Source organism: Polyodon spathula, chromosome 7 (assembly GCF_017654505.1).
Source record: "Polyodon spathula isolate WHYD16114869_AA chromosome 7, ASM1765450v1, whole genome shotgun sequence".
NCBI lineage: Eukaryota > Metazoa > Chordata > Actinopteri > Acipenseriformes > Polyodontidae > Polyodon > Polyodon spathula.
The window spans coordinates 32,998,819-33,019,939 of NC_054540.1; the positions used below are offsets into that span (position 1 = coordinate 32,998,819).

The 21,121-nt window shown below is 38.8% G+C and overlaps 1 protein-coding gene across 1 annotated transcript in view; it reads left to right on the forward strand.

The window, feature by feature from the left end:
- The window catches only part of LOC121318553 (non-muscle caldesmon-like), an 81,839-nt gene that overhangs the window by 34,901 nt on the left and 25,817 nt on the right, over positions 1-21,121 (forward strand). Inside the window, exon 3 of the mRNA XM_041255339.1 lies at positions 7,057-7,169. Coding sequence (XP_041111273.1) covers positions 7,099-7,169 — 71 coding nt within the window. The 5' untranslated portion in view covers positions 7,057-7,098. The remainder of the gene's footprint in view (positions 1-7,056; positions 7,170-21,121) is intronic.

Here is a 21,121-nt window from a genome sequence, read left to right on the forward strand (position 1 = left end):
CTGGAGAATAGTTTTTCCCAATTTCATGAAACCTGGTTAGCACATTCTTTAGCACTAGTTATTTAGAGTACTGTACTCTGGGGTATACATAGGGGTCTGTCTGTCTGTCTGTCTGTCTCTTACGGTATATGTCTGTCAAACTTTCCATTATTTTCACTATGATTCAAATGCTACAAAAATGAACTTCTTTTCTTCACAAAAATATCACAGGGATGGAAATAAGATTCCCATTGCATTGCGGTTTGATCCATTCCTGGTTTCATGAAAGCCTGGAATGGGTGAACATGCTCTGTAATAGTCTTATTTCCATCCCTGCATCTACATGTGGTGTAAGCCTATTGCCAGGGTTATCTAGTTTTTCATGATGCAGACAAGCTGCAGTTCATTGACAGCTGTGGCGGGTGACACATACAGTATGTTAACTAACTCAGTATTCATTGGATTTGAATTCCTATTTACTGTATGGGAGGATTCCTGGAAGCAGTTTAGATCAAATGAAGATTACCCTGGACATGAGAACTTGGGAACAACTGTTACTCTTGACTAATTAACCAGTAATTGGTGCAATTAAGTAACTGAGAACTCGATTGAAATGAAAACCAGCAGGACCTCTCCAGGACCTGGCGTGGAGACCCGTGGTCTAAACACAGTACCACTGTATTTGGGCACTGTATTTTTGCAGCTTTACCATGCTTTTCCCAGGGTTATACTATGCATTTACCATAGTTTACCCTGGTTTGCCATGTTTGTTAATATGCTTTACCATACCTTGCTGCTCCTTACAGTGCTTACCGATGCTGTGCTACAGTCTGCTGTGTTTTTACTGTAGTAACTTTTTATAAGGGTTAGTTTTCCATGGTTTGTTTTTACTATGCTTTACCATACCTCCCTGTGTATTACAATGCTTGTCCACACTTAACCATGCTTTCACTGTGCTTTGTTACACTCTGCTGTGGGAAGCTTTTCTAAGGGGTGTGCTTGCTGATAGACGTGGATGTGATGACAGTATGTCAGTCTGAAGCGATCGCTGTTAGTTTTCTCACTGCGCTTATCAAAGAGCCCTCCCTGCTCTTAAAGAAGATAAATACCCACTAGAGACACGACAGCACTGACTCACCCTCCCTTGGAACCGCGGACCTCACTACCTGTACCATAGACATGGTCCCAGTAACTCTGTGAGTGATAATAAACACCAAGACACGTGTTGCACAAACATCCCCTATTTCTTCTATTTAGATAAATACCCTCTGTGAGTCGACTCAGCACTGATATATATATATATATATATATATATATATATATATATATATATATATATATATATATATTTCTTTGTCGTACCACAGTCTTCTAGTATAAATAATTAACTCTTTCAACAACACAAGTATGGTTAAACGAGATGGTGTTCTTATGTTTATTATTTACTGCAGGTTATTCCAATATTGACAATCTTGTAAGTTTTCTAAACAAAATAAAATCAAACAAACAAACAAACAGCTACCTCCTGCATGGAGGACTAACTATACTTGTAGGAAACTAAACTGTATTCTCGGACAGTTAAGCCGTTTACTGAGTCTTAAAAACCCAGTGTCATTGCTTCTCCAAAACAAAAAAGAACCACAATAGAAACCAATACCTTCACCAGCAACACACTGGGTCTGTGTGTAGAACTGAGCCTTGTCAAAAGCCACACCTTGTTGCTTCAGCCTAGTTTATATACCTGTGCTAATTGCTAACAGGTGCCTAATCAAATATGTTACTTATTCAATTAGAGCCTGTCTTTCATCCGGGGAAGTGTAGTTCAGTAGGTCATGGACACTGAACTACATTTCCCTTAGAATCCAGGGTTAAATTGTACAAATCGGGGCTGAATGTATATTCCATCCATTACCTTGCCCCGTACTTTGTTATATATATATATATATATATATATATATATATATATATATATATATATACACACACACACACACACACATACACACACACACACACACACACACACACACACACACACACACAGCTATGGACAAATGTTTAGCATCACCTACAATTCTAGGATTGAGATAAACTAATAATAATACATGAACATAATTTAGATGTCGCAGAAATCTACCAGAAGCCATGTTTGTACAGTATTTCATGTTAGATTTTGAAATGTTACATTTTTCAATTTTTGGCAGTTTTTCATTAATACAAAAAACTAAAAAGTGGTATGTAATTCATTGGGTTAAGGTAGCATTATTCAGCAGACTTCATTCATCTTTATGAAGCAAAATTACTTAATTCTATAGGGTGATGCAACACGTTTGGCCACGTTTGAGAGAGACGGTCAAACCTTTTCTTTACTTTGACATGTAAAATAACACTCTTAGTGTTGCTGAGATGTTATTTGCCATGTTAGTGTCAGTGTTGATTTGAAAGGCTATTTTGTGATATTTATTTGTTTAGCTACAAACAGATTTAGTAGCAGTGGAATTTTTTAACACAGTGTGCATTCGAAGCCTCAGCACTAGAAAGATATATCAGAATCAGTGTATGTGTGCGAGAATTAAAAAAAAAATCAGTGCATGCAAACAAGCACTTAATATACAGGCCCTGGCTACTGAAAAATAAAAATAATATACTTAACAGATGGTAGTTCAGAAACTCAGGACTGGGTGTAAAGTTAGTAACTCTGTCTCTGATCTCCTTTTCCCTGTCTTACTGAAGATCTTTTAGTTATTTGTACTGGTATTTTAACATTCATTCTAGATGTGTAGGTATTTCATATTGTTACAGACTGTCCTGACCAAGTTTCACCTCAGTAGTGTCAGCAGTTTTTCTGTCTAAGCATGTAAGTGTGTTGTCTGGCGCCTTCACTATCTCCACATTGACGGGGATATTAATGCATAAACTAGGTGTGCATGTTCAGAAAGAAGCCTGTTTGATCTGCCATTGTCTCCTGTAAACAGTTATTTGGGATAATAACACTCAAGAGAATGTTGACTTCTGCAGAGCAGGTGATTCTGAAACAAGAGCGGGGGGGGGGGGGGGTAATACCTGGGTGGTCTTCACTAAGAAGAAAATAACATTTGGGTGTAATTATAGCTACCTGTACAACTTCATTTAAAAGACAGTATTACTCGGCTGTAGGTATTTACAGGCAATCAGCTTAGCACAGCGTCGATCTATACAATCAAGAGGTTCTCCCATAGGACATACTAAAACTCTGTGCCCATCGGGGGACATGTTTGCTTAGATTACCAGTTAGGAGTTTTCTGAATAAAATGCATTTTAATATGGGCTTCTTTTGGTGTGCTCTCCTCGCATACCAGAACAGCTTTCGGGAGTCAGTCATTTCGTACAGTATTAAAGGCAGTAAAGCCTCGCTAATCCGAACCCAGGAGTTCCAACTGATCACTGTCCCTAGAAATAAAAAGGCTGCGAGATTCTGGTATAATCAACATTTTAAAGATTGACAACCGGGGTAGGAGAATGACATCAGGTTTTGTGTTCCAGTACATTAACCCTTTCAGTTCTGCCTTATCTTAGCGCCGTATGTTAACACTTGCCATCAGAACAATCTCTGTTAAACAGCCCTTGTAGTTGAAATTGAAAAGACGGTGTCCAGCCCTGTATCTGTGGTATCTGCAGTACAGTTCTGTTCTGTAATGTGTGATTTTATAATATATTTTCTTTAGGGGTTCTTGCTTGGGAAAGTCATATAAACCATTCTGCAGTTGGTATTTGTTACTCTGCTATGATTATAACGGCTTCACCGTCCCTCTGTTTGAAAGGAAAGTGTCCTGTCTGCAGAGCTGGCATTGAAGAGCTGAGTAGGACTGCACTTGAATTCCACAGGAAGTGTAGGAGGCCTCCAGCGCTGTACAGGAAATAAGCTGAGAGCCAGCCTGCCACCATCAGCAGAGCACAGGGAGGAAGAGGAGGAGAGAGAGAGAGAGAGAGAGAGAGAGAGAGAGAGAGAGAGAGAGAGAGAGAGAGAGAGAGAGAGAGAGGCAGGGCAGAGGCTGGGCAGAGGCAGGCGTTCCCTTTTCTGGTAGTCAGTAGTTTTCTGAATTCTTTGTGCTGCTCTGCTGGTGGGATATAACCCAGACAGCCGTGTGTTTGGTTGCTTGGTGGTGGGGGGCTAAAGGAAGAAGGGAATCAGTCCATGAACTAGAACACAGTTGAGGAAAGGTACAGCTATATTCTCTTCTCCCTCTGCTCTTGGGTGGTCTGTTGTAGTCTATTTTTGTTCCTTTTTTTAAATGCAAATTTGTTTTAAAAAAAAGTCTTTCTTTCTTTCTTTCTTTCTTTCTTTCTGTCGATTTCTATCTTTCTGTATCTTTCTTTCTTTCTTTCTTTCTTTCTTTCTTTCTTTCTTTCTTTCTTTCTTTCTTTCTCCCTTTCTCCTGGTTTGAATCATGTGCTTGTGCAATGCTGATGTGCAGCCTAAACATTTTTATTTCTACTTTTTGATTGAGTTTCTTACAGTTTTACGTTGGCTTTGCGTTGGCATTAGTCACAGCCCTGATGAGGGCATTAGCCGGATGATTTGTCTGTCTGCCCTCACATCATTGAGGGTTAAATTAACAAAGGCATTGAAAGATCTGTAAAACTCTACAGCTATGGCCAAAACTGTTGCATCACCCTGTAGAATTAACTCATTATGAAACCGTCTAAATAATGCTACGTTAACATATTGAATTACATACCGCTTTGTAGTTTTTCATATACTAAAAGAAAAAAATGACAAAAATTGAAACATTTTACATTTTCAAATGCAACATAAACTACTGTATTTCTATTATGGCTTACCACACTTAGTAAAGTGGAAGCATTGTAAAATAGAGATACAGTATGAAAAAGCAATGTCAAACGAAACACGGCAAAGGCATTATGAAATTCAGTCTTCGTGCATATTATAAATACAGCTTAGGACTGGGATGTAAGCAAGCTGTTTGTTAAAGAGGGTTAGCAGTGCACAATAGAAATCAGAGTTTGATTCAAGTTGTCAGAAGTCTTGATTTGTCATATTTTATAAGTAGGTGTTTTTTTTTATCACTTAAAAATAAATATAGCAATTGTTTTCCTTATTGACACACTACCTGTTATACTGCATTAGGAACCTGGCAGCCGGGTTAGTTTGCTTCCGGTAAATAATTGAACACTTTAAAATGCCTTCAACGAAAAAGATACCAGCTGCATCAAAGATCAGAAATATTTCTGCTGAAGATCACTTTGTCCCGTACAAAAAGAGGACATTTCACATGCCTGTTGTTTTTTTTTTACATGTATTTGTGTTTTTATTTGTTTGATAATTCACTGATGGTGAAAATAGAATGTCTTTAAAAGGTGGCTATAAAAAATTAAATATTCTACAATTTAGCAATTACTGTTTTTCAGGTAAGCATTTACGTATTTAGGAACATTTTGTTGTGTAATAACTAGAGACAATTATCAAATAAGCAATTTTTTACAGTGACAAAAATACAACCCTAAATAAAGCGTAGGTTCTAAGTTTCATCAGCTGGAATGCTGGTCCAGACTGTTTGCTACGGATTAGATCATTTTAGACAACGATTAATCTGGCCTAAATTATTAAAATTACTTTGACTGAACAACATTGGTTCATTTAAAATAATATAATTTGCAGCTTAAATTAAGAACCCATCAATCAATGTAATGTACATACAATCATATGCTGATAATGACAAACTTCACCCAAATGCTTATCTTACAAGGAAGTTTTATTTTGTGGGTTGTACAATGACTGTCGCGGGTCTGCAGCTTTTAATATTAATTTGCCAGTCTAACCAGCGAAATGTGGGTCCCGCGCATGGTCTGTATATGAGTCTGGAGGCTCTGACTGTGCGTCACACTTAAAGTTATTCAGAATGTATATTACAGCAGGTTCCAGAGCTTTGAGGACCACACCTTCTACTAGTTGATAATGTTGTTTATTAAGCAAAGGAAATCCTGCAGAGGTCACCCATGTGCACAAACAGGGATTGTTAGATAGATAATTAAGATCACTAACTGTAAAGTATACTGTATTTAAATATGAATCTTGCATTGTAACTCTACTGCCCTGTAACACCTGCAAGTCTCCTTGGATAAAGCCGTCTGCCAAATAAATAAATACTACTACTACTACTACTACTACTACTAGTAATAATAATAATAATAATAATAATAATTACAATGTACAACAACGCAGTAAAAACATGTGCGGTTCAAACTTAATCAGCAGCGTACAGAGCTCTCAGAACAGACATGTATCTCTTTGTTAACGTGGACTGAAGGAGAAGCAATTCCCAAATATGATCATAAAACCAAAGAAGGAAAGATGATCAAACTCCATCTTCATACTGTGGTGAAACAGTTCCACGTCTTTGGGAGCTAATGTGCAAACGATAATTCTCCCGCACGTGTTTGAACACTTGGAACAGCAAGATGAAGAGATTGTAAAGATATTTCTAAAGCTGCCTTCGCTCCTGGGCCTCTCTCAAGCAGGGGCTTCTTGCCGTTCCACAAGGGGCTGTTTGTGTTGTGATGGGGATTACACTAGTGTCTGCTGTCGGTCTGTGGGCGAGGTTGAACCCAGGCCTTAATGACTTGTGAACACAGAAAGCATTGGCCCAAATCTTAGTAAACAAGCTACAGAAGTGCAGTTACAGCCAAAACCAGCTATAAAAGTGGTGAAATATGGCGCGGTAAAACTATCAGTGAGGTATTCAGTTTAGTTAACCTGTCCTGCATCTTCTGTATGCTAGAGGGCATTATATGACTAGAAACTGGTTTGTCACAGATTACTGAAGAAGTAGTGTTTCACCAGCAGGTGTCACACACTGAAACTCGTGAATACCAAAAGCACAAAGCTTACATTGAGTTAAAGTCATTTTTATACTGTACTGTACAACAACAGTTTGAATATGCTGAATTCTGCAGTATATCAAGAAGGGACGCAATGCTTTTGCTCAGCTGAAGAGATATAGAAATACAACATGCTGCAGACCAAAATGAAATAAATACATTGAACCTAGTCCTAAGTCTGTTCCTCTTTCCTTTCAGGACCTGAATTTAAGACAGCAACCACACATCCCAGGACCTATCATGGATGACTTTGAGCGCCGCAGAGAACTGAGGAGGCAAAAGCGTGAAGAGATGAGGCTCGAAGCTGAAAGGTAGGCTCCTCTCTCAGATTTAACAGTCCCAGCATCCTTGGCTTCATAACCATCCCAGCATCCCCTGCCTCAATAACCATCCCAGTATCCCCTGCTTCAGTAACCGTCCCAGCATCCCCTGCTTCACTAACCATCCCAACATCCCCTGCTTCAATAATCGAACTAACATCCCCAGCTTCAGTACAGTACAATACAGTGAACAGAGTGGTACACTAAAAGGATACAACCACCCCTGCTGTTAGTACCCTTGTATTTGTGTGCTTGTGTATCAGGACCACTGTACTGTCCAAATAACTGCATTGCTGCCTCAGTGCTGGTAGGTCTGCTCACTACAGCAGGGTATCTTCAAGGTAATACACCAGGGTTAGAACAGTATCCCTGTGGGAGTTCTGGAGAGGGGCAAGAGAGAGAGGTGAGTCCAGCGACTCGAGGGCTCGCGATGTTTTGACTTGTTTGTCTTTGGGCCCATGTCAGTTTTCACACCCTGCTCTCTCCTGGAGAAGTCAAGGCAGTGTGACCCGGCCCAGACAGCAGATTCACGCAGGCATATTCCAAACGGATCTGTCCAGCATTATTACATTAACGCATTTAGTGATTGAATTGGATACTAGCATTGGGTTAATTGCTGCTGAAGGCCTACATTGTGACAGCAGTACATGTCTATGTGTGTCTGTGGGGGTGTAATAATAATAATAATATCTTTGTTTTTATATAGTGCCTTTCATAGTGGACCACCATCAAAAAGCACTTTACAGAGCTAGGCTCTGAACTGTGCATTATATGCGGAGTCACTTACAATAGGACACTGATTTAATATTTAATCCGCAGGATGGAGCACAAGGAGGTTAAGTGACTTGCTCAGGGTCACAGTGTCAGTCAGTGGCAGAGGTTGGATTTTAACCAGTGACCTTCTGTTTACAAGCCCTGGACTTTAACCACGGGACCACACTGGCTCCTTAATGTAACGCGCATTTGCTACAATTACAGTCACTAGTCTGAAATGCAGCGCTTAGAAAAAGATGGAAAAGGAGGCATGAGAGTGAAAGAAAGTTTGGTTTCTTTCTTTCTTTTCAAGAGCCACATGAGAGAGCTTCTAATTTAACAAGCGGATAAATTTCCTGTGTGTGCTTATCCCAAACTGTATTGTCATCGTGAGTCGGTCTTCACTAAAATTAGGAATTTTATCTCTTCCTGAACATGTGGGTGTATAAGAAGAGATCTCAGGAAAAATGATACAAATATGTCCTGCCATCCGCTTCAAACAGGGCCCTTCTAGCACACGACACAAGGGGCATTGCTCAGTTCATTATTGCTGGAATGTCACCACTGTGTTTGTTTAAGTGATTTATAATTGTGTAAGAGACATTGTTTCTCTGCTTCGCTTCGCGGTCCTCTCGCCCAAAACTGTACAAGATGACATGCCTTGTACAATACGAGACACCCTGACCACAACATATTCACTTATATAGGAAGTGTTGCTGCAGTGACTATTTATAATGGGGCCCCATTCATCACAAGGAGTGCCTCACAGCTTTGTGATGGAATGTGTCCTTCATTTCAGTCTGAAGTTGTTTCTTCCACAGCATCATTGCAAAGAGGTCTGTACAGAGGCAGCTACCCATAAAAGAGATTGTTGCTCTTTATCGCTGTGCTCAGTTGACTGCCAAGGTATTCCAGAGTGGAAACTTTGTGCTTTGAGATGGGAATGTTTCTCCTATGCTAAGGATTCCCTTTTTTATAAACATCCAGCGCTCTGCATTCCCATACATGGAGAGCTGCTTGGTGAGACAGGGTTGGGAAGATGTGCTGTACAGTACATTGCACGTCAGGAAGCATTGCAAGCACAAGAAAGTGTAATAAAGCACAGTGAAAGCATGGTAAAGTATAGGTAAGCATTGTTAAGCCCAAAAGGTATGATAAAGCATAAAAACAAACCATGACAAACCCATGATAAACTATGGTACTGTGGTAAACTATGGTAAAGACATAAGAAAGGGATGGGAAAAGAGCAAACTTACCCCAGTAGACTTTTCTAAGTGACGTCTGTCTTATCTTATTTCAATTCTGATACCGCACATGGTTATTAAGAATCCTAGTAAGTGGGAGCTTGTATGAGTTTCAAATATGCCACTTTCACAATTGCTAATGTCGCATAAACCATTTTGAGCTGCAACTTAATATTTTCAGTGTTAGTGTATATATAACGGCACCCTTCACATTGAACTATGCCTAACATGGCTGCCATATTGGGGTCATGTGACTTAATGGTTTCCCTATAAGGGCCTACAGTACAGCTGTCCTCTCTGAAACATTTCACTGTCACGTTGCGTTAATCTCTGGACATATACACGATAGAGATCTTTATCACATATCCTTTTTATTCCATGTTTACAACCCATTGGTCTGGTCTGACATTCCTCTTAAATGATGCCTCCTCGGGGAGCAGTGCATTGGCTCTGGCACAGGGACTCTCTCCTCATCGCACTACAGCATTACCCTGCTGACCAGGCACCTAGTGAGCTCAGAGCAGACACCTGCAGGGCTTTGTCCTCCAGAGGCTGGTAGCTCGCTGACATCTGCTCTCGAGTTCCTGGGTGTAGAAGAGGAAGCTGGGATCAGAGGACGCCCACTGAACCTTCTCCCTCGCTGGGTGGGGAATTGCTTCAGTGAGGGGACATAATTGGATATTCTAAATTGGGTTGAAATAATTGTGCATTCTAAATTTAAAAGACAGTTGTAATAATGCCTCAGTGCCCTAGCTGCTCATGGTACATTTTACCAAGTTAAAAGCAATACAAAGAGCAGTAGAGCACAGTGAAGGAGCAGTTTAACATTGCAGACAGGCTTTTTGTTTTTGTATGTCTGGTCAAATAAGCCAACGGCAGCTGAGCAAAGATTAATACATCAAACTGAATTTAATTCATGATAACTGTCTTAAAATTTTTTTTTTTTTTATGGCCAGTGTAAATGTGAAAGCAAGACTGCATCAGCTGTGCTAAACTACAAGCTGTGGAGGAGAGGAGTGAGGGAGGCTGCTTCACATCAGGCCTTCTAGACAATACAAGCTCTTTGGCTCCACTGGAAATTGTAATTGTTATGTATCGATGGTTGTTAAAGTGGTGTTTATGTGCCTGGGACAGTGATGTTGTTCTTTTTGTATGTCTTTAAAAGCTATCATTACTGCATTCAAACAAGCCCTTTAATTGAGTGAAGTGATTTAGATATATACATAGCAATAAAATCAGTATTAGCAATATTGTCAGTGGACCGCCTATTCCTTTTGCTTGTTTATTTTACTTGGATGTAATTTCCAGATTATTTTAAAAGGGAGCTTTGTGGTGCCCTGGGACTTCCTCTTCTGTAGGTTAGGTTCACTGAGGCTGTTTGGTCCAGTGGTTAAAGAAAAGGACTTGTAAACAGGAGGTTTCTGGTTTAAATCCCAGTTCACTGACTGCCTCACTGTGTGACCTTGAGCAAGCCAATTAACCTCCTTGTGCTATACCTTTCAGGTGAGATGTTGTTTTAAGTTCACACACTCTAGTCTCTGTAAGGCATCTGCTAAATAAAAATAAGAATCATTGTGATGCTTGCAAGCAGTGGTTTAACCTGAAAACAAAATGAAGAAACAATTTGTTTATTTCTAGTTAGGTATCTTTAGTTGCTGTCTTTTTCCTTTGCAGTAAATAGTTTTAAAAGGACATCCTGTGACTTTGTATTTGAAAGAACCTGATCTATGACATTGCTTATGCTAATAGGTAAGATAAGATATATTCACTGTGCGCACGCACACACACGCATGCACTTACGCGCAAACACGCATGTAGTTACACACACACACACACACACACACACACACACACACACACACACACACACACACACACTCACACACACATACACACACACACACACACACACACACACTTCTATACTTAGGGTTACCATATGACTGCATATACACTAGGACAGTTTGAGAAAGTTCAGGCTTTTCAGCTCATACCCCAGTGTATTCTTGCAAGTGTAGTCTTGCTGTATCTACGTGACTGTCTCCTGTTTTCAAAAACAGTCAGGCTAGAGTGGTCCTCTGTTTCGTGCATCTGAGTACTTTTATTCCTTCGGCTCAGAGAGGAATCGTCCGATTTCCAGTCACTGGACTGGTGGGCGTTTACCGTACACATCAGGACATTCCAGAAACTAAAATGAGACGAGCGGTTTCCCAATGTAAACTAAACATTCAGATGTTTGGAGAAACAAGTTAATGATTAGTGGGTGTGTGTGTCAGTGACCTGACTGGCTAAACCTCTACTCTCCAATACCTTCATCTGCTCTACTGTACCGCACAGTTTAAAGAAAAAAAAAAAAGACTTTTGTGGGAAATCATATATTTGATATTTTTAGATTTTCATTACGTGAATATTGGACTCTGCTTTTGCCAAGATAAAATGAGATAGTAGTGGTGGGAACCATCCAAGACTTCTCTAATATATGAGCCTTCAGCACATTCCCCCAGGTAATGTGTATTTCCTATGGGCCTGGTGTTGATGGCTGAAGTGTAATGCTGGCTCCAAGGATCAGCCTATTTACAGCCTCCCTGGTACATCAGCATGGCAACTGGCTGGAATGGGCTGGGGGGGCTCGTCGAGTTATCAAAATTACTAAACCAAGCCTTTATTTTAAGCAAAAAGAGGTGGTTTTGTTTCCGCTTCACATTTATGGTGGACTAATGCAGACATACAGACCGCTGTGTATCCAGATCATACTTCCTCCTGTAACAAGGCTGGCTTTCTGGCAGGGAGCTCAGACTAACCATTTCAGTGTGAGTGCTCTCAAAGCAGGCCTGGGAGCAGTGCAGGCAGAAAGCTCAGCTGGCCTCTACACTCACCCCAGTGAGGGTGTAAATCATTCTGAAAGAAACCAGTGGAGCACAGGAAATAATACAGATCTACAGTAAATGGACCATTTTAAGCTCTCTGATTGCTTCATAAAACTTGAATTGCCACTGCAGGCACAGCAAGGCTGTGTTACAATAAGCAGCATAGTCATAGCACAGCGTAGCATAGCATAGCATAGCATAGCGTAGCATAGCATAGCATAGCATAGCATATCATAGCATAGCATAGCATACCAATTTCATTTATATAGCATCCTTCATGCTCAAGCATCCCAGGGTGCTTTACAACAATAAACAGCAAGTCAAAAGAGCTCTGAACTGCTTGCTAGTGAAAGTCGAAATCAAAGACTGTGTTTTGAGCTTAAATTTAAAAATAGTGACAGACTCTGCATTCAGGATAAAACCTGGCAGTGAGTTCCAATTGTTTTGAAATCAATGCACTGCTTCACAGCAAACCAATGAATTGACCTTAAAACTGGGGGAATGCGGCTGATAGTGTGTGTAAGTGTTCGTGCTGCTGCCTTGTGTGTCAGCTCCTGCTCTGCTGCACGTAGGGGCATGCGTATCGCTGGGCTCACTACCAGTGAGAAGTTCAGGACTGAAGCGATGAGCTTGAGGAGGTTTGTGCTTCTGGACTTCAGTCTCGATTTTGCTGTTCATTTTAGAGATTCTTTCAATACCCACGAGAGATTGGGATCAGATTGAGGAGCAGCTAGCTTCTGACCTATCAAACAAGAACATGCAAAAGAATATAGCATGGAATAAGAACATCGCAGAAGATAACAGCATCCAATAAGAACATGCAGAAGATAATAGCATCCAATAAGAACATGCAGAAGATACAGCATGGAATAAGAACATTGTAGAAGATACAGCATCCAATAAGAGCATGCAAACAATAACAGTTTGTCAAGTTTAAATACTTCAAAAACTTGTCCCTAATGTATTAATTTCACTAGCTTATATTGCCCGACACAAGGGATGCATATCCCTGGTGACAGTGCCTGTATTTACTTTTGTAAAAGCGATGAAACTAGGTTGGGACATTCTTTAGCACTTTATTGAGAGTGATCTAGGGATAGATGATGGTGCTTGTCACACTTACATACAGTGATATACCTTCTATTAGTAAATGTTTCAGCACCATCAGCCAATCAGTTTCCAGCTAGTGGGCTTCTATCAGAAAGTAGAATCAAATTTAAAATCAATCCCCGCTGGCTTTTTCATTTTAGTTTAACTTACTGAAAGTTCAGTTCACATCAGTTGGACAGTAAATACTAAACAAAAACACAATTCGTCCAAATTAATTTTATTATCCACCAAAACATGCCCATCAACACTTTTCAACTCTGGCGTTGTCCAGATAAATTGTAAGCAGCTCAGATTCAGGGAATTATTTTTCATGTTATGCTATGTTATGCAAAACATTTGCAAAGTAACTAGAAAACAAGGTAACTCGCAAACAAAGGGCTGTCTGTTTACTAGCCATTACCTGTGACGTTTGTACTACATTCTGTTGCGCGGGTCACAAGTAAAAGGTGCCAGAACTGTGGACATTTGTGACCGGACAGGAAAAAAAAAAGTGTTTTTTTTACAAGAAACGGAATCTAAAGTGGCTTTCCTCATTTCAGAAATGCTTGTGCATTTACAGGGTTAATATATATATATATACAGTGCCAAGACAAAGTTTGTGAACCATAGTTTTACCATAGTTTTACCATAGTAGCCTTCCTGAATCTTTTCTTAAATATCCAATAGGGTTTATATTAACCAATTCCATGTCTTTTGAAACAAAATGATGTATGAATTAGACAAACAATGAGTAATTAAGATTCAGGGTATGTGAAAAAGTAAGTGAACCCCTGGTTTTAACAGCTCAATTAAGGGGATAATTATAATCAGGTGTTTAAGTAATTAGGTAGATCTTCAGAGGTGAGTTTGGGAGGCCTCACCCTATGTAAAGATCAGAAACTTTGTGAATGTGCTCGTCACCATACAGGTGTGTGGAATCACGTCATGCCACATCAAAAGAAATCTCTGAGGACCTCAGAAAAACAGTTACTGAAGCTCATCAGTCTAGAAAGGGTTACAAAACCATTTCTAAGGATTTGGATTCACTGTCGGAAAGATGGGGTCTACAAAAGGGGAAAGTTCAAGGCCACAGTCACTCTACCCAGGAGCGGCCATCCTACCAAAATCTCTCCAAGAACAAACCGGAAAATCATTAACGAAGTCACAAAGAACCGCAGAGTAACATCCAAGGATCTGCAGGCCACTCTCCCCTTGGCTAATGTGCGTGTTCATGACTCAACTATCAGAGAAAGACTAAACAAGAATGTTCTTCATGGAAGGATATCCAGGAGGAAACCACTGCTGTCTAAAAGAACATTGCTGCCCGTCTGAAGTTCGCCAAAGAGGGTATAGATGATCCACAAGACTTCTGGAACAATGTTCTCTGGACAGACGAGTCAAAGGTAGAACTTTTTGGCCTCAGTGAGAAACTTTGTGTTTTGCGAAAACCAAATACTGTTTTCGAACAGAAGAACCTCATCCCAACCGTCATGCATGGTGGTGGGAGTGTGATGATTTGGGGCTGCTTTGCTGCCTCAGGACCTGGACGGCTTGCCATCATTGACACAACCATGAATTCTGCATTGTATCAGAAGATTCTAGGGGAGAATGTCAGGTCATCTGTCCGTGAGATGAAGCTGAACCGAAAGTGGGTCAGGCAGCAAGACATTGATCCTAAACATACAAGCAGATTTACAAAAAATGGCTGCAGAAGAAGAAATTCCATTTTTTAGAATGGCCTAGTGAAAGTCTGGACCTAAACCCCATTGAAATGTTGTGGCAGAACGTGAAGCAAACTGTCCATGCAAGGAAGTCCTCAAATGTCACCGAGTTGAAGCAGTTCTGTAAGGAGGAATGGACCAAAATTCCTCAAAACCGATATGAGAGACTGACCAACAGTTACAGGAAACGCTTAGTTGAAGTCATGGCTGTTCAAGGGGGTGCCACCAGTTACTGAATCTAAAGGTTCACATACTTTTTCACACATGGATATTGAATGTTGAATCATTTGTGTATAAATAAATGTTGAAAAAGTATCATGTTTTTGTGTCATTTGTTTAATTAGGTTATCGTTATCTATTATTAGGACTTAGATTAAGATCTAATAACAGTTTAGGTTTGAAATATGTGAAATATGTGAAAATCCTAAGGGGTTCACAAACTTTTTCTCGGCACTGTCTATATATTTCTTAATTACCTTCCCTAAGAAACCAAATCCCTTGGCACTGAGCACTCTGATCACTCGCTGGCTTTCTGAAACTCAGCTGCCAGTGAGAATATTGTGCCGGCATGTGTTGCGAGGTGCCAGCTGGACAGAGCCTTCTCCATTTACTTTGCAGATTAGGAGGATGCCATGTTGTGTTGGTTGAGCTCCCTCGACCCCCCCCAGTTCAAGAGAATAAAAACATTTCTGACAAGAGAATGAAAACATTTCTCTGTGCGCACAGTCCGAGGCCCCAGTGGAGCATGAATCATTAACAGAGACCCAGAGATATACCAGTTCAACGAATATCATAATCAACTCAAATCACGTCATCATTCTGTTTTACATATGTGTGTGCATGCAGCTGTGGCCTAAAGTTTAGCATCACCTATAATTTTAGGATTGATGTGTGTATATATATATATATATATATATATATATATATATATATATATATATATATATATATATATATATATATATATATATGAACATCATTTTATTTAACATCATGTAATCAAAGAAGCTAGAAAATTATATCGCAAAAGTCTACTGGAAGCCATAATAGTAGTACAGTATTTCATGCTAGTTGTCAAATTTCATGTCAAATTTCTCAATTTTTGTCAGGTTTTTCAGTAAGTATAGGGAAAACAACAAAGTGGTATGTAATTCAATATGTTATCATAACATTTTTAAGCAGGTTTCATTCGACTTTGTGAAGCAAAATTAGTTAATTCTATAAGGTGATGCAACATTTGTGTCCATAGCTGTATACACACATGTTCATGTATTTTTGTGTACACATAGAACCCTATGGTTTATTGTACCTTATTCTCATTAAACCTTCACGCAGAGCCTAACCTGTTAAGGTACAAGGGACATACGTGTTCCACAAATAAAAACTCACTTTTATATTTGCTAACTTAATCTAACTTTCTTATTTTTGCAATGAGGTTTAAAATATACTGCCAGGTTTGATCCGGTCATCCAAATTGTCAGTTTCCTTCTCGTGAAACTTGAGTCACTCTCAAATGTATTTTAAGAAGAAACCATTTGAAGAACCGCTCAATTCCTTGTAGTCAATTACCTAATTTTACCTGTTAAACCTGGGGTGGAATAGCCCTCCAGGACCGTGATTGATTGGACACCCCTGAACTAGAGGCTGGCAATCAATGGGAATGACCACACAAGAAGTATTCCACAGGAAATACTTTCTGCAAAAGGTAAAGGGGCATTGGTGGTTTATCTTGTGTAATCCGCCCACACAGACTGCAGGGGTTTTTGTTTGTCCACAAAGCGAGCGCTCTCTGTATTGCATAGAATACAATGCAATGCTGTCACTGGTAACCTTGGGCTCACACTGGCACACACATAGCTGCTACACTGTGTCAACTCAGTGTCAGAGCTCTGGGCAGTGGGAAGAATTGAGCAATTCACTGTACCAGGGGATTATGAGTGTGTGAAATCAGTGCACACCGCTCCCCAGACCTCATTCTGCATTTCTGTCCTCCTTGACATGTCTCACTCAGCAGGGATCAGGAACCGCTGGCTAGCTCTGTCCAAGTAAGTCTGCTTTATCAATGCTTTTCAGGACTACTTGGGCTGCAGAGAGACCCTTTTTAGCCTGTGGCTCCTGCTTCTCTCTTATAATTTACCGGAGGTTGTATGATTTAGGTTTCTTGATAAAAGGGGAGGCCAGGCTTTGGGCCTTGTGCTGTTTACACACCCTCTCACACTCCCGCCATCAGAATTTTTTCAAAGTAAAGTTTCAGGTAAAACTATTAGAAACTACATTTAACTAACTAACTAACATTTTGGATACTTTCTTCTTCTATACACTTACATACATCAAAAATGTTGTCTCCTTGACTAAGTAGTTTTACCTTAGCTTTGTATTGAGAGTTTTAAAGTTATTGAGGATAAATAGTTCAGGTAAAGTAAAAAAATAAAAAGTTTTTTAGATAAAGGTTTTAGCTAGTGCTATAATATAGGGGGCTTCATTTACTGAACAGGCCTGGCTTATCTTAAAGAGCAACTCATTTACCCCCCCCCCCCCCCCCCCCACCCCCATATCATTTTGGGTGGGAAAGGTACAACATTTGAAGGTTTACATGTAAGTTACTGTATTGAAATGGTCCGACATACAGTATTAAGTGTGGTAGCACAAAATACAGCTATGGCCAAAAGTTTTGCATCACCCTATAGAATTAACTAATTTTGCTTCATAAATTTGAATTAAACCTTTTGAATAATGTTATGTTAACATATTGAATTACATACCTCTTTGTAGTTTTCCCATATACTTAACAGAAAACAGACAAAAATTGAAAAATGTGGCATTTCGAGATCTAACATGAAATACGTACTAGTATTATGGCTTCCGGTAGACTTTTGCGATATCATTTTGTTAGCTTCTTTGATTGCATGAAGTTAAATAAAAGATTTAAATGATGTTCATGTACTTTTGGCCACAGCTGTAGCCTACGGAACACTGCAATGTGTTCTACAGATTTTTTTAAAAATGTTTTTACCTATTGCAATGTGTTGTAGGCGTACATCTTAACAGACTGTACACCTCAGCAGTATTTTAGTAACGAGCATCCCATCACATAACAATAGCATTTTACTCTTTAAAACATAGCTGCCTAATCCGTGCATCAGTAACGTGTAGGAAAGCATGGGAAACGTAAGAGCACAATGTACAAATCTGCAAGGGGCTCTCCTTTTGAATCTGATATCTGAACCATTATTTTGGGTAAAGCAATTAAGAGAATTTTCCTGGCAGATGAATGTCTATCTCAGTGATTCAAAAACAGCAAAGCTCAGGGATTTTGGGCAGTAAGGCTTGAAGCCAGCTGAGTAGGCGAGGGTAGGCTTGGCAGGTACTACGGGCAATGTGGCTTGGCAGCACATCATTCTGTAATGATAGGGCTTGCATTGAGAACGCACTGCTGAGCGCAGGAGAAAAGAGTGGAAAATACTGGACACAGAGCTTACAGGTTTCTGCACCTTGCAGGGATTTTTTCTCACTTCTTTGGGGCAATTAACCTGGTGTAAAATATAGCTGTGTGCACATTTATTAGAACACCCCATTGATCTGTAGTTTTGATTTGTTGCACATATGAAATCAAACCACTGGAACTGAAAGTGTTGGAACATTGTCAGAATAGGAAAATTAGTGATTGTATAATTTCATTGATGACTTAATAGGCCACACATGCAATTCATTTAATTTAGTAAGAGAAAAGGAACACATAGCCACAAATGGGAAAATGCATGAGACTTTTTAGAAGCTGTTTTTAAGATGCCTAACTAAAGCACAAAGTGGTCTACCATTTTCACACATGAGTGCCTGTTGTTTCTATATCACTGATTCCTGATCGGAAATTGAAATGCTCACTCCCAGAGGTTTTCATGCAGGTAGGTGTATAAAAGATATAAATGACAAATCTTGAGGTGTTCTAATACATTTGCACACGGTTGTATATTTGCTATTAGGAACAGGCATTTCCTTTATCCTGTTGGATCAATAACAGGTCTCTAATCGGCAGTAAAGGACTAAGGGACATATTTGTAAGACATTTACTTTAGTCTTTAATTAACTCCTGTTTTTTGAAAAAGGTAATGAGGTTCATTTTACAAAACTAGAACAACACAGCTAAGTTATACATTTCAGGTTCTTTTAAATTTTATAACATTAACACTTTTTTTTTCTTTTTTCAAAAAATAGCAGTTAATCAAAGAAATTAATTGAAATGATGGCCCCATGAGTTCTATTTTAGTATTGTGTTGGATTGAATTGAGTAGTTCTAACAGGGATACTAAAGCATGATAGTTACTGGATCACATATTATGGGATTCTGAATAGACTGTAAATTTAATTTTGGTTAAATAAAACAACCAAAATTTCGAAAAGCGAATAAAAACACAAATGCAGACACATTCTGTACCTGTTGCAAAAAGTCATTCATGTTTTAAAATTAATACAAAATGTGCTTATTATACTCTTGATATGAATATGTTGTAAAATAATAAATAAAAGAATAACAGAATTAAAAAAAAAACTGAGAATGACAAAGAATTTCATAGATCTAATTGTGTTTGTGTGAGTATATATATATATATATATAGAATAGAATGATATATTAATATATATATAGATATATATATTTATACTCACACAAACACAAGGTAATCCATTTTTCCTAAAAAGGATTTTAGAAACAAGTAAAAATTTCTAGATTTTTTATATATATATATATATATATATATATATATATATATATATATATATATATGTGTGTGTGTGTGTGTGTGTGTGTGTGTGTGTGTGTGTGTGTGTGTGTGTGTCTGTGTACACACACACACACACACACACACACACACACACATATATATATATATATATATATATATATATATATATATATAAAATCTAGAAATTTTTTGAAAACAAAGAATTTTAGGAAAAATCTTTGGTAGCAAAAGTTTTGCTTTTGTGGATGAAGAAAAACATTACAAGAAATAGTAATGTCTGCAATTTTTTTGCATTATGTGATATAGTATTCATACCCAGAAAATTAAAATAATAGGTAGTTGAGGCACTTTTAGCAATATTAACCTCTTTTATAAGATTACAATATTTGTCAGTGAGCTTTTGGCATGATTCTTTAGTGATTTTTGACCATTATTCAATACAGTGTGTGTATATATAGCCGACAGTGTTGTGATGGGGGTATAGAGGAGTAAGGAAGCAGAAGAAAGAAAAATAAACCAAAACATGAGTAAGAGCTCTAGTGTTTGTTCCACAAGAAGTACAGTTTACTTTGTGCGCCAACTGAGAAAGTTAGGTTTATTTTGTTTGTTTTATTAGTGGTTGTTTTGCCACTGCTGTGTAAGAAAAATAAAACCAACACCGGTTTAAAACTGTAAATCAAGACTCCAGCCTGATAATTTACACTGTCCTCGGCCACTCTGTCGCATTCCAATTAGCAAAAGCGTGCCATCAACAGTTTAAATACAGTGTACAGATGTCAATGGTGCTCAATCACTGAGGACAATACATCAAAACAAGTCCTCGTGGGTAAGCAGCTTTTTTACGCAAGGCTGCAGAATCCTGTTTTACTACAGTATACTTGAGAAGCAATCGTCTCGTGAGGGTGCCTAGTTTAACTGCCGTGTGATGTTACGTTTAATGGCTTTGAATTAAAATGGCATTACAGTACAGTATTTTACGGTCAGGACTACCACTGCATTTAAGCATCTACGGCATTCTTATTTTCTGTTGCGATGTAAATCTCAGTTTCTCATCATTAAGCGGAGATGCAAAGCTCTGCAATTATCACCCCTCCTCCTCCTCACAGCACCGTGCCGCAATCCCACTCCCTCTACTTGCATATCACACAATAACACTGCTGTACTCAGTATGTATTTTGTAATGTGTATTCACTTTATTGAAACACATTTTCACTAACAGAGAACACAAAAAAACATACCTGCACAATGCAGTGGTGCAGTCACGTTTGATTACAAACAATGCAGTGTTTCCTGCATCATTACGCTATCCACGCTGTTTACTGGCTGTACACATCATTGCAGTTGATCAAGTACTGTATTACATGTAGTCAGCTTGCCCCAAAATGATTCTTACAAGCAGATTATTTTACATTTGTTGGTATAGGAATGATTATGTCCCAGTGGTTTTGATCACTATATGTGGTTGATTCTTATATCAGCGATATATATATATATATATATACACACACACACACACAGACACACATATAT